Consider the following 15924-nt stretch of genomic DNA (forward strand, 5'->3'; position numbering starts at 1 on the left):
GTGGGGTGGAGGGGTGTTGAGGTTCCTTCTCTTTTTGGTTTCCTTCTCTCTCTTTTTTAGGGAGACAAGGAGACTATTAAAAAAAATCTCTAATCTCTATCTCTCTCTCTCTTCCTCAATCAATGGGAAGAGATAACTTGCAACCCCTTTACTCTGAACATCATAAGAGTTGTAATTTTAGCTCCGCTGGAGGAATGGGAACAGGGCCATTACTCCTGCCTTTTTCTCGTTCCCAAACCAAATTGGACATTCAGAACAATTATCAATCTGAAAAATCTCAATCATTTAAAGGAAATCTGTCATCAGAATCACCTCTACTAAACCTGTTACACAGGCTTGTAGTGCGGGTGATCCTGATTAAAACGCTTCTTACCTGGTTAAAAATGGTTCAGCGGTTCTACAGATATCTTTATTTTTAGTTTTCTGTTATTTCCTGGCTTGGGACTCAGTGGGAGGTGTTATCATCTTGGACTCGGCTACACGTCATTCTAGCTGGGCGGAGCGGCCGCCCGGCTCATGAATATTCATGAACTTATCCTCGTAATCGAACTCCTTTTTCTAGGTCTGGTGGGGAGTGCCGCGCATGCGCCGCGTTCCGTACACCCGCACTACAAGCCTGTATAACAGGTTTAGTGCGGGTGATTCTGATGACAGATTTCCTTTAACCCCTTAAGGACCAGGCCATTTTACACCTTAGGACCGGAGCGTTTTTTGAACATCTGACCACTGTCACTTTAAACATTAATAACTCTGGAATGCTTTTACCTATCATTCTGATTCCGAGATTGTTTTTTCGTGACATATTCTACTTTATGTTATTGATAAAATTTTGTCGATACTTGCATCGTTTCATAGTGAAAAATTTCAAAATTTGCTGAAAAAATTGAAAATTTTGCATTTTTCGAACTTTGAAGCTCTCTGCTTGTAAGGAAAATGGATATTCCAAATAAAAAAAAATTTTATTCACAAATACAATATGTCTACTTTATGTTTGCATCATAAAATTAATGAGTTTTTACTTTTGGAAGACACCAGAGGGCTTCAAAGTTCAGCAGCAATTTTCCAATTTTTCACAAAATTTTCAAACTCACTATTTTTCAGGGACCAGTTCAGGTTTGAAGTGGATTTGAAGGGTCTTCATATTAGAAATACCCCACAAATGACCCCATTATAAAAACTGCACCCCCCAAAGTATTCAAAATGACATTCAGACAGCATTTTAACCCTTTAGGTGTTTCACAGGAATAGCAGCAAAGTGAAGGAGAAAATTCACCATCTTCATTTTTTACACTCGCATGTTCTTGTAGACCCAATTTTTGAATTTTTACAAGGGGTAAAAAGAGAAAATTTATACTTATATTTGTAGCCCAATTTCTCTCGAGTAAGCACATACCTCATATGTCTATGTAAAGTGTTCGGCGGGCGCAGTAGAGGGCTCAGAAGCGAAGGAGCGACAAGGGAATTTTGGAGAGTACGTTTTTCTGAAATGGTTTTTGGGGGGCATGTTGCATTTAGGAAGCCCCTATGGTACCAGAACAGCAAAAAATCCCCACATGGCATACCATTTTGGAAACTAGACCCCTTGGGAAACGTAACAAGGGGTAAAGTGAACCTTAATACCGCACAGGTGTTTCACGACTTTTGCATATGTAAAAAATAAAATAAAAATTTTTCACTAATATGTGTGTTTCCCCCCAAATTTCACATTTTTGCAAGGGTTAAAAGCAGAAAATACCCCCCAAAATTTGTAACCCCATCTCTTCTGAGTATGGAGGTACCCCATACGTGGACCTGAAGTGCACTACGGGCAAACTACAATGCTCACAAGAGAAGGAGTCATATTTGGCTTTTGGAGAGCAAATTTTGGTCGGGGGGCATGTCGCATTTAGGAAGCCCCTATGGTGCCACAACAGCAAAAAACCCTCACGTGGCATACCATTTTGGAAACTAGACCCCTTGAGGAACGTAACAAGGAATAAAGTGAGACTTAATACCCCACAGGGGTTTCACGACTTTTGCATATGTAAAAAAATATTATTTTTTTTTCACTAAAATGTGTGTTTCCCCCCAAATTTCACATTTTTGCAAGGGTTAATAGCAGAAAATACCCCCCAAAATTTGTAACCCCATCTCTTCTGAGTATGAAGGTACCCCATAAGTGGACCTGAAGTGCACTACGGGCGAACTACAATGCTCAGAAGAGAAGGAGTCATATTTGGCTTTTGGAGAGCAAATTTTGCTCGGGGGGCATGTCGCATTTAGGAAGCCCCTATGGTGCCAGGACAGCAAAATAACCCCCACATGGCATACCATTTTGGAAACTAGACCCCTTGAGGAACGTAACAAGGTGTACAGTGAGCATTTACCCCCCCACTGGTGTCTGTCAGAACTTTGGAACAGTGGGCTGTACAAAATTTTTAATTTGCACAGCCCACTCTTCCAAAGATCTGTCAGACACCAGTGGGGGGTAAATTCTCACTGCACCCCTTATTATATTCCGTGAGGGGTGTAGTTTCCGAAATGGGGTCACATGTGGGGTTTTTTTTTTTTTTGCGTTTGTCAAAACCGCTGTAACAATCAGCCACCCCTGTGCAAATCACCTCAAATGTACATGGTGCACTCTCCCTTCTGGGCCTTGTTGTGCGCCCCCAGAGAAGTTTGCGCCCACATATGGGGTATCTCCGTAGTCGGGAGAAATTGCATTACAAATTTTGGGGGGCGTTTTTCCCTTTTACCTCTTGTCAAAATGAAAAGTAAAGGGCAACACCAGCGTGTTAGTGTAAAAAATTTATTTTTTTACAATAACACGCTGTTGTAGACCCCAACTTCACCTTTTCATAAGGGGTTAAAGGAGAAAAATCCCCCCAAAATTTGTTAGGCAATTTCTCCCGAGTACGGCGATACCCCATATGTGACCCTAAACTGTTGCCTTGAAATACGACAGGGCTCCAAAGTGAGAGCACCATGTGCATTTGAGGCCTGAATTAGGGATTGCATAGGGGTGGACATAGGGGTATTCTACGCCAGTGATTCCCAAACAGGGTGCCTCCAGCTGTTGCAAAACTCCCAGCATGCCTGGACAGTCAACGGCTGTCCAGCAATACTGGGAGTTGTTGTTTTGCAACAGCTGGAGGCTCCATTTTGGAAACAGTGGCGTACCGGACGTTTTTCATTTTTATTGGGGAGGGGAGGGGGGCTGTGTAGGGGTATGTGTATATGTAGTGTTTTTTACTTTTTTTTTATTTTGTGTTAGTGTAGTGTAGTGTTTTTAGGGTACAGTCACACGGGCGGGGGATTACAGCGAGTTCCCGCTGCGAGTTTGAGCTGCCGCGCAAAATTAGCTGCATCGCAAACTTGCAGCCTGATACTCACTGTAAGCCCCCTGCCCATGTGAATGTACCCTGTACATTCACAAGGGGGGGGACCTCCAGCTGTTACAAAACTACAACTCCCAGCATGCACAGTTTATCAGTGCATGCTGGTAGTTATAGTTTTGCAACAGCTGGAGGCACACGGGTTGGGAAACACTGAGTTAGGAAACAGACAATGTTTCCCAACCAGTGTGCCTCCAGTTGTTGCAAAACCACAACTCCCAAACATTCTCAGGAATGCTGGGAGTAGTAGTTCGGCAACATCTTTAGAGCCAGATGTTGCCGAACTACAACTCCCAGCATGCTTGGAGTTGTAGTTTGCAACATCTGGAGGACTAGTTTACAGACCACTAATACAGTGGTTCCCAATCTGTGCCCTTCCAGATGTTGCAAAACTACAACTCCCAGTATGCCAAAACTGTCCAGGCATGCTGGGAGTTGTAGTTCTGCAACATCTGAAGGGCCAGATGTTACAGCACTACAACTCCCAGCATGCCTGGACAGTAAGGGCATGCTGAGGATGTGTAGTTTTGCAACATCTGGAAGGGCACAGTGGTCTCCAAACTGTGGACCTCCAGATGTTGCAAAACTGCAACTCCCAGCATGCCCAGACGCCAAGGGCTGTCTGGGCATGCTGGGAGTTGTAGTATACACGGTCCCATTACAGCAATGCATGTCGCTTTACGGCGACGTGCATTGCTGTAAAGGGCCCGACCGCGGCTGAAGATCTACTCACCTGTCGCCGCCGCCGCCATCTTCCTCGCCGGGATCCGGGTCTTCAGGGACGAGGTAAGTACCGGGGCCGGTCCCCTGCACTCCCCCGTCCCCCGCCTCGTCCTCCGGTCTTCCTCCCGTCCTCTCCGGACTTTCAGGGGCCGGGCAGGACGGGAGGAAGTAACCGCCCCCCCTCCTGCGATTGGTCGGTTAACTAACCGACGGATCGCAGGGGATCGGAGGAGGTGGCCGGCTTGCCACCTCGCTCCTATGCTTTAGCATGGTCCTGGCTGTCTGTGACAGCCGGGATCATGCGAAATTACCGGGTGGTCGGGTCCCAGAGACCCAATCAGCCCGGTATCGCCGCAGATCACAAGGGCGATTTCCCTTGCGATTTGCGGCGATCGCCGACATGGGGGGCCTACATGGCCCCCCTCGGCGTTTGCCCTGGATGCCTGCTGAAGGATTTCAGCAGGCATCCGCTTCCGATCTCTGCCCGGCGAGCGGCAGAGACCGGAAATACAACAGGACGTTCTCTAACGTCCTTGGGCATTAAAGCCCAGGTAGTGAGGACGTTAGAGAACGTCCTATGTCCTTAACAGGTTAATAGTGTACAAACGCTTCAAAATGGAGACCCTGAAAAGTCATTCCATTAATTCCATAAAATGCCTGGATGGCGACAATAGACTTAAAGGATACCTAATTTCATCTTCTCATATTCTCTCCTCATCAAAAATACCTGAGATTTGCAATATTTCTAAACAACCAATCATTCCACTTTAAATTCACAGCACTGCCATTTGGGTTTGCATCAGCTCCAAGAATTTTCACCAAAGTTATGGTGGATGTGGTGGCTTATCTAAGGAAAAAGATATTACCATTATTCCTTATCTAGACTATCTCTTGATTGTGGCTCCAACAAAGGAACTTCTTTCTCAGCATGTTCAGCTAATAATTCTGTCTCTCCAGAACCTAGGTTGGATTGTGACCTTTGTGAAGTCAGACTTCCTCCAGCGAAGAGAGAGAAATTCTTGAGAATGATCTTAGATTCAAACAGCCATATGACGTTTCTCCCTCAAGATAAGGTCTCGTCAATTCTTCAAAAGGTCAGAAAATTCGATCAAAAGAAGGTTTCCACCATAAGAGAAGCAATGTCCCTTATGGGTTCCATGACGTTTTGTATTCCGGCGGGAGCATGGTGCCAAAATCATACAAATTTTCGTCAAAATCAAATCTTGAAAGTATGGGATCGCTGTCATTTCCCTGTAGAGAAGATGATCATCTCACCTGTAGCAAAGAAGTCTCTTCTGTGGTGGTTGAAATCGGAGAATCTGACAAATGGGGTCTCGTGGATTCCTACCCCATTGATCTCTATCACTACAGATGCCAGTCTGAAAGGCTGGGGAGCCCAGGTGAGCAGTCTTTTGTTCCAGGGGATCTGGTCAGAAAAGACCCATCTTCAGTCCTCCTCCTCTAGACTACAGAGAACTAAAAGCAGTTCTGATGGCACTGAAGGCAGCGGAAACCCTTGTTCGAAGGCACCAAGTGAAAATCTATTTGGACAAAACCACCACAGTAGCCTTCGTGAATTCTCAAGGGGGAATAACACACAAACCTTTTCAAGACCTAGCAAAGAAGTTGTTTACCTGGGCAGAGGACAACATATTGCCTGTTACTGCTGTTCACTTAAAAGGAACAGAGAACATTCAATCAGACTATATAAGCAGACACTGGATGAATCTGGGAGAATGGGAATTAAATTCTCAAATCTTCAATCTTCTGGTATCCAAATGGGGTTGTTCAGAAGTGAATCTATGTGCCAGCAGGAAAAATCGGAAAGTGAGCCGTTTCTTTTTCCTTCGCATGAAGGATTTTTCAGACAGGGTAGATGCCTTGCAACAACAATGGATATTCAAGATAGCATATGCCTTCCATCCATTCCTACTAATATCGCCGGTGCTGCAAAAAATCAGTCAAAGGAAGTCGAGGATAATTTACATTTGTCCAAATTGGCTAAAAAGTGGATGGTTCACACTTCAGCAACTTTCAATAGACCATCCTTTTCCACTCCTGCTAAGAGAAGATCTTCTCTCCCAGGCCCCTCTTCTTTACAAGGGATTACAGAATCTACACCGGACGGTGTGGCTTTTGAAAGGTCAATTCTAAGCCAAAAAGGACTCTCTCAAAAAGCCAGACACTTTGCTAATGAGTAAAAAATCTTTTACTTCAGCAATTTATTGGAAGTAATGGAGAAAGTTTGGATCCTGGTGTGGCACATCTCCTCCAGACATTTTTATGCCAAATATTGCTCAAATTCTAAATTTTTTGCAGGAAGGTTTCAATAAGGGTCTATCTCTTAATGTGCACAAATGTGAGTCAGCTCACCTCCCCCAGAGATTCTGCACGGATCCGCCTGGACCAGGTCCACAACGTAATGAAGGATAAAGATGATCCAGCAGAATATTGCAAATTCAGTTTATTGATATAAAATCAATGCATCAACAACGGTGGGCAATACTGAACGCGTTTCGGACAGAAATATGTCCTTTTTCACAGCTAACAAACAAGTGATCAGAGTCTGTGTATATACAAGTGGTCCCTCAATATACGATGGTAATTCGTTCCAAACGACCCATAGTTTGTCGAATCCATCGTATGTTGAGGGATCCGTGCAATGTAAAGTATAGGAAGCTGTGCTCACCTGTCCCCGCCGCTCCGGACCAGGTCCTCACCTCTCCCGATGCTGTCCCGCTGCTCCGGTGTCTTCTTTGCGATCCTCCGGTGTCTTGCGCATCTTCTGCATGGTCCGGGCCTCGCTTTCAGGTGACGTTATTACGCTGCTGTGCCGGCGCGGCGTGCGTAGTGACGTAATAACGACGCCGGAAAGCATTTTGCGCTGTCGGATAGCAGTTAATGCGATGGCCCCGACATATAAAAGCATCGTATGTCGATGCTGACATCGACATGCGATGGCCTCTGAGAGGCCATCGTATGTCGATTTTATCATATGTCGGGGCCATCGTAGGTCGGGGGGTTACTGTATAGACATCACAGGCTGCAGAAACAGGCATACACAGGTGAAATAAAATCAGTGATTAAGACAATGTGATCAAGGTGGGTGGTAATGGACTTCAACTAACCCATATACAGGGTGTGAACAGGGCGTTATCTGTATAGTCAATTGGTGATTAAATGCAGTATACAGCCATGTTCACACTGTGATATGGGACTGACATAAAACTGTGTGAAAAAATCATTGCATCAGAGACTGCAAATTCAAACCATACAAATGGGCATAAATAAACGTAAGGTACATTAAAAATGTCAAGATGATGGAGCAAAGTAACAATGACATAACATGACATGACCAAGTGTATATATATAAATTGGCAAAAACCAAAAATACTGAAAATTTTCAATAATATAGAAATAATTCCTTATTCCGGATATTTAATCCAAATGGTTCTGCTGTATTCAAAGTTAGTTGCCAGAAGGCTTCACGATTCAGAAGCAGTCTATGTAGATCGCCTCGACGCAGATGTTGATATACAATTTATCAACACCTTATCATTATTCTGTAGGTCCATACGGTTAAAATGGTACCCTACTTATATAGGTTGCATTTTGTCGTACTTCTGGAAAAAATCATAACTACATGCAGGAAAATTTATACGTTTAAAAATCTCCTCTTCTGACCCCTATAACTTTTTTTATTTTTCCACGTACAGGGCGGTATGAGGGCTATTTTTTGCGCTGTTTTCTGAAGTTTTTATCGGGACCATTTATGTTTTGATCTGACTTTTTGATCACTTTTATTCATTTTTTAATGATATAAAAAGTGACCAAAAATGTGCTTTTTTGGACTTTGGAATTTCTTTACGTGTACGCCATTGACCGTGCGGTTTAATTAACGATATATTTTTATAGTTCGGACATATCCGCACGCGGCGATACCACATGTTTATTTTTATTTATACTGTTTTATTTTTTTATGGGAAAAGGGGGGTGATTCAAACGTTTGTTAGGGAAGGGGTTAAATGATCTACATTAACACTTTTTTTTTTTTACTTTTTTTTTTTGCAATGTTAATAGCTCCCATAGGGACCTATATCTTTTACACAGATCACTTGCATGTATTAACACGCCTGTGATCAGTGTTATCGGTGCTTGACTGCTCCTGCCTGGATCTCAGGCATGGAGCAGTCATTCGCCGATCGGACACCGAGGAGGCAAGTAAGGGCCCTCCCGGTTTCACTGCCGCTGTCCCGAACAGCCCGACTGAGCAGCCAAGATACTTTCACTTTCACTTCTGTATTATCCCTTCAGACGCGGCGATCAAAGCTGACCGCTGCGTCTGAAGGGTTAATACAGGGCATCACCACGATCGGTGATGTCCTGTATTAGCCGCGGGTCCCGGCTGTTGATGGCCGCCGGGACCGACCCGATATGACGCGGGGTCACTGCGTGACCCTGCGGCATATCACGGGAGCCGGCGGAGGAGGTAAATATACGTCCTTCGTCGTTAAGAGGTAAAAAAAAAATATATACATTTTACGCTGGAGTACCACTTTAATATTTGGTTGCACACCCTTTGGAAAAAAATAACTGAAATCAGTTGCTTCCTATAACCATCAATAAGCTTCTTACACCTCTCAGCCAGAATGTTGGACCACTCTTCCTATGATAACTGCTCCAGGTCTCTCTTTTTGGAACAGCAATTTTAAGATCTCTCCACAGTTGTTCAGTGGGATTAAGAGCTGGACTCATTGCTGGCCACTTCAGAACTCTCCAGCGCTTTGTTGCCAATAATTTCTGGGTTCTTTTTGACGTATGTTTGGGGTCATTGTCCTGCTGGAAGACCCAAGATCTCGGACACAAACCCAGCTTTCTGACACTGGGCTGTACGGTGCTACCCAAAATCCGTTGGTAATCCTCAGATTTCATGATGCCGTGCACTCATTCAAGGCACCCAGTGCCAGAAGCAGCAAAACAACCCCAAAACATCATTGAACCTCCATCATATTTAACAGTAGATACTGTGTTCTTTTCTTTGTAGGCCTCATTCAGTTTTCGGTAAACAGTAGAATGATGTGCTTTACCAAAAAGCTCTATCTTAGTCTCATCTGTCCACAAGACGTTTTCCCAGAAGGATTTTGGCTTACTGAAGTTCATTTTGGCAAAATGTAGTCTTGCTTTTTTATGTCTGTGTCAGCAGTGGGGTCCTTCTGGTGTTGGGGTAATAACTCATTTTGAATGATTAATTATGATCATTGCATTGATCCCCATAAGATTCGCCCCGTTCATCTGCAGTAGAAGGGGGTGTGGCTTATAAACTACTATTTCCATTCCATTGCCTCTACAGGTCTGCTCCTCTACATAATATAATTCCTTCCACATTAAAAATGAGGTAACTTAATCAAATAAGAAACCTGTGTATCTTACAAGAGTACTTCTGGATAAAAGAAGATGGCTGCCCGGGGTCCATAGGAATGCCTGTAGTCATATCCGGTTATCCGAGAAGACCTGACTTATGGAATACATTTTTCTCCCTGTATTCATGGCTTAGCCCCTTCAGATAGCCTCTAGGAACTTCAGTATTTAGGATCTATGATGCTTTCTCTTGCTATCTTATGCAGTTTTTTCCTCTGTCCTCCTTACACCTACTTCTATCTTGTTTTCGGTCTTAAAGATCCACCCAAACAAATACACAAAGTCACCTGTCTAGTCACATGACATCACAGCTAATCACTAATTATAACCGTATATTCTATGTCATTAAATTAACCATAAGTGATAGATATATCTATATCATGTATCATGGCTACTATATTTATCATTATATGCTATATTATTTCTGAATTAACTTATCAGGCAACTCAAATTACAGGATTGGACATCCCACATAAATTGTAGGCAATTGAATACAGCATTTAGCTACATAGCTGTATACATAATAATCTTTATAATGCCACTACCAGTTATATATATATATCAACATTGTGATAATAGGGCAAGATAGCAAGCATATTCATGCTTCAGAGATCATATTATAAGATCATATATAGGAATGGTTTTATGAAGACATTTATATTAATCTGCATTTCACCTTTGGCTGGCTGAATCGCCCCTTGTTGACTGACTCCCCTCAGGGACATGTCTTTTGTTTATAGTCCCCCGGTATCACTAGCTTAGTAAACATGAAAGAGATTATGTTCAATCCCAGCTAACATGGTTAAGATTTAAAGACCTCAAGTGTTCACTTCTCTCAAGACTTTCATCATTGTTTCTGTAAAACATTGTCAATAGACCATTGTCTGACTTGTTTGCCAGTCCCTATGGTTTCTGTCTACATGTCTTTGAGAGAGAGAACACCTTTGCAATCATTGAAAGGAATACACATTTCTAGAGAGATACTTAGGCCTTCTGAGAATTCATACAACATGGTGGACATTTTGCCATGTTTTATCTTTCATATTATAACATCTGATTATATTGGTACCAAATAACTTGACACTGGGTCTCCTGCCATTGCGTTTCAATTAAATGTCAACGGATATTTCGGGCTGACACTGATGCTCCCTGAGCCTGCAGGACAGCTTGAATATCTTTGAAACTTATTTGGGGCTGCTTATTCACCATCGGGACTATCCTGCGTTTACACCTTTCATCAATTTTTCTCTTCCGTCCACGCCCAGGGAGATAAGCTACAGTGCCACGGGTTGCAAACTTCTTGATAATGTTGCGCACTGTGGACAAAGGCAATTCTAGATCCCTGGAGATGGACTTGTAACCTTGATATTGTTGATATTTTTCCACAATTTTGGTTCTCAAGTCCTCAGACAGTTCTGTTCTTCTTTCTGTTGTCCATGCTTAGTGTGGCACACACAGACACACAATGCAAATACTAAGTGAACTTCACTCCTTTTTATCTGCTTTCAGGTGTAATTTTTATATTGCCCACACAATAATGCCAATAATTTTGTCCAGCCCATTTTTGGAGTTCGGTGTGACATTATGTCCCATTTGCTTTTTTTCCTCCCTTTTTTAGATTTTTTTTCTAATACACACAAAGGGAATAAACGTGTATAGCAAAACGTGTTACTGCAATCCTTTTCTGTGAGAAATACTTCATTTTCTTGAAAAATTTCAGGGATGCCAACATTTACGGCCATGACTGTAGTTTGGTATCAACCTGGGATTGGCAAGGAGAAAAATAAACACATTTTCATGTAAACATTATGGAGTAGAATGCAAAAACTTTTTTCACTATTACGTGTTTCTGTATTATCCCAGTAATTTAACAATGATGAGATTTTTTTTTAAACTAAACTAATCAAATAAATATAGCAATGTAGAGACAAAATGTTTAAAAGTGGGTTTCATGGAAAACATTACTTTTATTTCAGATGTGCGTGTTAAGGATGATTCATGTTATACGTTCTGTTGAGAAGATAGAAAACATTTTGAACTCCCAGAACCGTAAGGAAAACACAGAATTGAACAGGTGAGGCTTAGGGCTTGTTTAAATGGTTGTATTCTGGCTCTGTATAAACTATGTATAAACTTAGGTATGGCTTTGTCAGGGAATAATTGGAAGCTCTTCTATGTTTTCTTCTTCCAACAAAAGTCTAATAGGAATACATGAAGTACCTATGACTCTGTAAAGCAGATGGGATAAGCTCTAATGTACATAATCAATTAAATCTGTGTGCATATACTGGCATGGGACCCTTTTTCTTTAATGGCCCAGATAGTTAACTAGTAACTACATTTATGTAATTTGGTGCATGTATTGGTTTACTTTCTGAGAGTCAAAGTGTAGCACACCATGCTTTAGGACACGTTCCCATGATCCTTTCACGCTGTTCAAAATCTGCAGCAGCAGCGGGAAATACGCTGCGTATCCCTCGCTCACCAGACACACAAGGCTTTTCAGCGGCAGTTCTATGTGTGCAGTGAGTTTTGGAGTCTGAGCCACACGTCAGTCACGCCTGCACACGACCCCACCTCCAAAACTCACTGCACACATAGGGCTGCCGCCGGAAAGCCTCGTGTGTCTGGGGAGCGAGGGATACGCAGCGTATTTTCCTGCTGCTGATGCAGATTTTGCGCAGTGTGAAATACGCTGCATATACACCAAGTGGGAACTTGCCCTTAGAGTTCTGCAAAGTAAAATTATACATACAGAAAATATGGAACCATATCAAAGCTGTGATTGGTTGCTGTGGGAAAATCAGTTTTTGTTATAAACAGACTGTTAACCCCCCAGCCCCAATCCCCACCACCCCAGGTTCCCTTCCTTGTGCACTGCTTGTGCATAAACTCAAGCTTTCAAGTAGTTAAATGAACCTGAGGCTAATTGAAGGGATATCTCTGTGTCAAAGTACTTGTGAGCATAGCCTTGAAGACAACAAATGCACCAGTGATACAATAAGGATTATGTACACACACATACTGAGTTTAAAGCTGGCTATAGACATAAAGATGCAAGCCAGCATTAATGGGGTTTTCCTTGACATTTATATTGATGGTCTTTAATATTCTTCACCTGGACAAACCACCGTTCCAGTTACAAAAAAGGAGCTGCAGTAAATAAAGGGACTACAGTGCTTGCATTATTACCACGGTTCCTAAAGGCAGCTAATTTTAGAGGTGACAGGAGTCTGACCCCAACAGATGTTGATACCCTATCCTAAAGAGACCATCATTTAAAAAAAAAAAAAAAGCCTGGAAAACCCCTTTATTGTTGGATTTTGGGTACTTATCTGGCTATTATCAAATTCAGGCTGATGCTCTGTGTGTACCAAAAAAAAAATAGTACGAGAATGAGAAGTACACCATTAAAAAAATGTTGTTAAAAATTATAGTTATTTCTATTGTTTTAATGCTGCTGACTTCATTACAGCTAGGGTATGGCTACACAGATTTTTTGCACCAAAAACTGCATCAGAAAATCCTCAGTGTGGATTATGCTAATTAAATGTAAAAATAAATTAATTTTAAATTCAGCCAATTCAGGTTTCTGCCCGCAGGCAAAACTATGAATTTTGACCTCACCATTGAAGTCAGTAGGTAAAATACTCAGCAAGTCTGGCATGAAAAATGTATATAACACAAACGAATGTCCAGCACTAAGTATGCTGATAAAAATCTTTCTCGTTTTATTGAATTCCACAGGACAAACAGGTACAGTAGTCTTTCTAAAAAGACTAACTGTACCTGACTTTCTAGAAAGACTAACTGGACCTGTTTGTCCTGTGGAATTCAATAAAACGAGAAAGATTTTTATCCGCATACTTAGTGCTGGACATTCGTTTGTGTTGGATCTGCTTGAGAAGCTGGGGCGGAGCCGGCGGGTCTGTGACACAGGTGTGCGCATAGCAGGAGTGAGCTGTATTCCTATTGGAAGTTCTACAAAAAATTGTAAATAAACCACAGCCAAAATACAGATTTGCATGGGACTCAAACTCATGCATTGTGGAGTATAGGGTTTTATATACCCTGTTAACATCAATCTAAGGTTTTCCATGGTGTTTCTCTTCCTTTTGCATTCTTTTGCATTTTTTTATAGGTTATCTTCCATTTCTAGTCTTGAAGAAAAATATAGCATATGATGTAATGTTTAAAACAAAATTATAGCAGTCATTTAATTAGACTTAAATGTACTCTTCCTGTTTTTCTTATTTAAGCACGTTGCTTACTGGGCAAATCTTGGAAAGAATTGCTACAGAATTTAATCAGTTACAATTCCATGCTGTTCAAAGCAAAGGGATGCCTCTTCTAGATAAAGTGAGACCTGTAAGTATGTTACATAAGATACAGAATTTCCGTATTTATATTATTACAAGGAATACTAGTTCTTTTTTTCTTGTTATTTTATTGAAATAATTCTACAATATATTCTGCAATATTATATTTTTGTGTTGGACCTATTTTATAAGTAGAGAATACCCATAAAACAAATTAATGTAGATTAGTCTAGACTGAATTTTTACCGATCAGCGCTAGATATTAGGGAATTGAACAGAATTGGAAGTTTTAGCTTGGTTTTAGGCATAGTGATAAGAAGAAAAACTGGTAGATTTTAGGTGTACTGCACAGTGTTATGACTGACTAGTCATGTGACGGCCAGGAGAATACAGCATCACGGAGCACTGATCCTGCCGTGCTGCAAGTGATGTAATGAAATGAATACCTTGGGACCTGATGGGGTGGGATCGGAGAAAGAGAGGAGACGAAGTAAACAGAGGATGGAAGTTTTTTATTAACTTTCTGCCAGTCATTGAATATTCCAGTTGGCCTGGCCATGAGGGTACAAATTTTGAATAATTTTTGCTATCTGGAGAATCCCTTTAATTCCAATGAATTCCATGTATTATGGTACACGTGCAGTGAGTCTGCTTGTAATTTATACTCCTCAGACTCACCGCGTGTGCACTGTTCTACTCATTGATGACGCATGTGGGGAAAGACAACACAGGGCTGCCGCGGGTAGACAAGCCCTGTGTGATTCACCAGGTCGTACAGGAATAACCTCAGTATAATCCCTAGAGGCTGCAGTACAGATGAAGGTGCCAAGACACAGCTACATCAGTGGGGAGGGATAAGTGTTAAAGGGGTACTCCGCCCTAAGACATATTATGCACTATCCAAAGCATAGCGGATAAGATGTCTGATTGCAGGGGACTGGTCGCTGGGACCTCCTGTCCTCTCAGGACCGGCGCAGCTGCATTCTAAACACAGAAGCCTGGAGCTTCCGTGTTCATGAAATCATGCCACGCCCCCTCCATTCATGTCTATGGTGGCTAGTGCATAGCTGTCACTCCTCCCCCATAGACATAAGTGGAGGGGACGACACGGAGCAGAGTTTGCTCTTTGCATTGGATGACGGATGCTGCGCTGGACCCTCGTGATCAGACATCTTATCCCTTATCCTTTGGATAGAAGTTAAGATGTCTAGGGGTGGAATGCCCCTTTAATTTCCCATAGAGGTAAATTTTGACAGTAAGTAATGATCTATGTAGATTGCTTGGTATCTGGCTCAAAAAGCATTACCACAGCAATGCAAACTCCTTCCTGTCAGACTACATTGTCTTACATTTATTGCCTTCTGCTTAAGTCGGACCAGTGACTGTATAGCCAAGGGCCTAGCTCAGGAGGTGGGGAAAAATGACAATGACTGTTTAGTGTACACGTAGGTTTTCTGCAAGATAGTGGATTTCACACAACAAAATCTGCTTTGTCAAGTTTGCTGTAAACTCGCTACTTCTGAGCATACCCTTAAAATGAAGTTAAATGTAAAAAAATAATAATAATAAAATACAAACACTAACAGATGTGTAAAGTTTCCATTGCCCATGGCTGTGCAGAGTTGGCACCTGCCCCTGACTGTGCAGAGTGGGTGCCTGCCCTTGACATGAGACACTAATCTGCTATGTCAGGGGTAGGCAACCTTTTTGTAGTGCTGTGCCCAAATTTTTTTCAATGTCGCTTGGTTTGGCGGCAGTATGGGTGTGGTTTGTCGTGGGTGTGGCTTGCTGTGGGTGGGGGTGTGGCTTGTCACAGTGTTTTTTTTTTTTCATTTTCAGAATTGTCCCTATATTTTGTTTTCGCTGTGCTCTTAACTCAGACCTGTATAATACATACCATAGAATCAGTTACCATAATACAGACCCCAGAATCAGACCTCCCTACGGAATACAGACCTCAAAATCAGACCACTCAATAATACAGACCCCAGGATCAGAGCCCAGTCGTGTTGCGCAATATACATATAGGTAAATTAACTGACTCACAATTCACGTCTTTACGGTCGGCAGCATCCTCTTTCCTTCTGGCT

At 42.2% G+C, this 15924-nt stretch overlaps 1 protein-coding gene across 2 annotated transcripts in view; it reads left to right on the forward strand.

Annotated features, from left to right (window-relative positions):
• The window catches only part of COG2 (component of oligomeric golgi complex 2), a 273237-nt gene that overhangs the window by 48497 nt on the left and 208816 nt on the right, over positions 1-15924 (forward strand). Inside the window, exons 5-6 of one of the 2 annotated variants that reach the window (XM_056566965.1) lie at positions 11492-11589; positions 13775-13883. In XM_056566965.1, the coding sequence (XP_056422940.1) occupies positions 11492-11589; positions 13775-13883 (207 nt within the window). Of the gene's footprint in view, positions 1-11489; positions 11590-13774; positions 13884-15924 lie in introns of both variants that reach the window. The other variant, XM_056566966.1, reaches the window with a different exon arrangement.

This window comes from Hyla sarda, chromosome 3, assembly GCF_029499605.1.
Source record: "Hyla sarda isolate aHylSar1 chromosome 3, aHylSar1.hap1, whole genome shotgun sequence".
NCBI classification, from domain to species: domain Eukaryota; kingdom Metazoa; phylum Chordata; class Amphibia; order Anura; family Hylidae; genus Hyla; species Hyla sarda.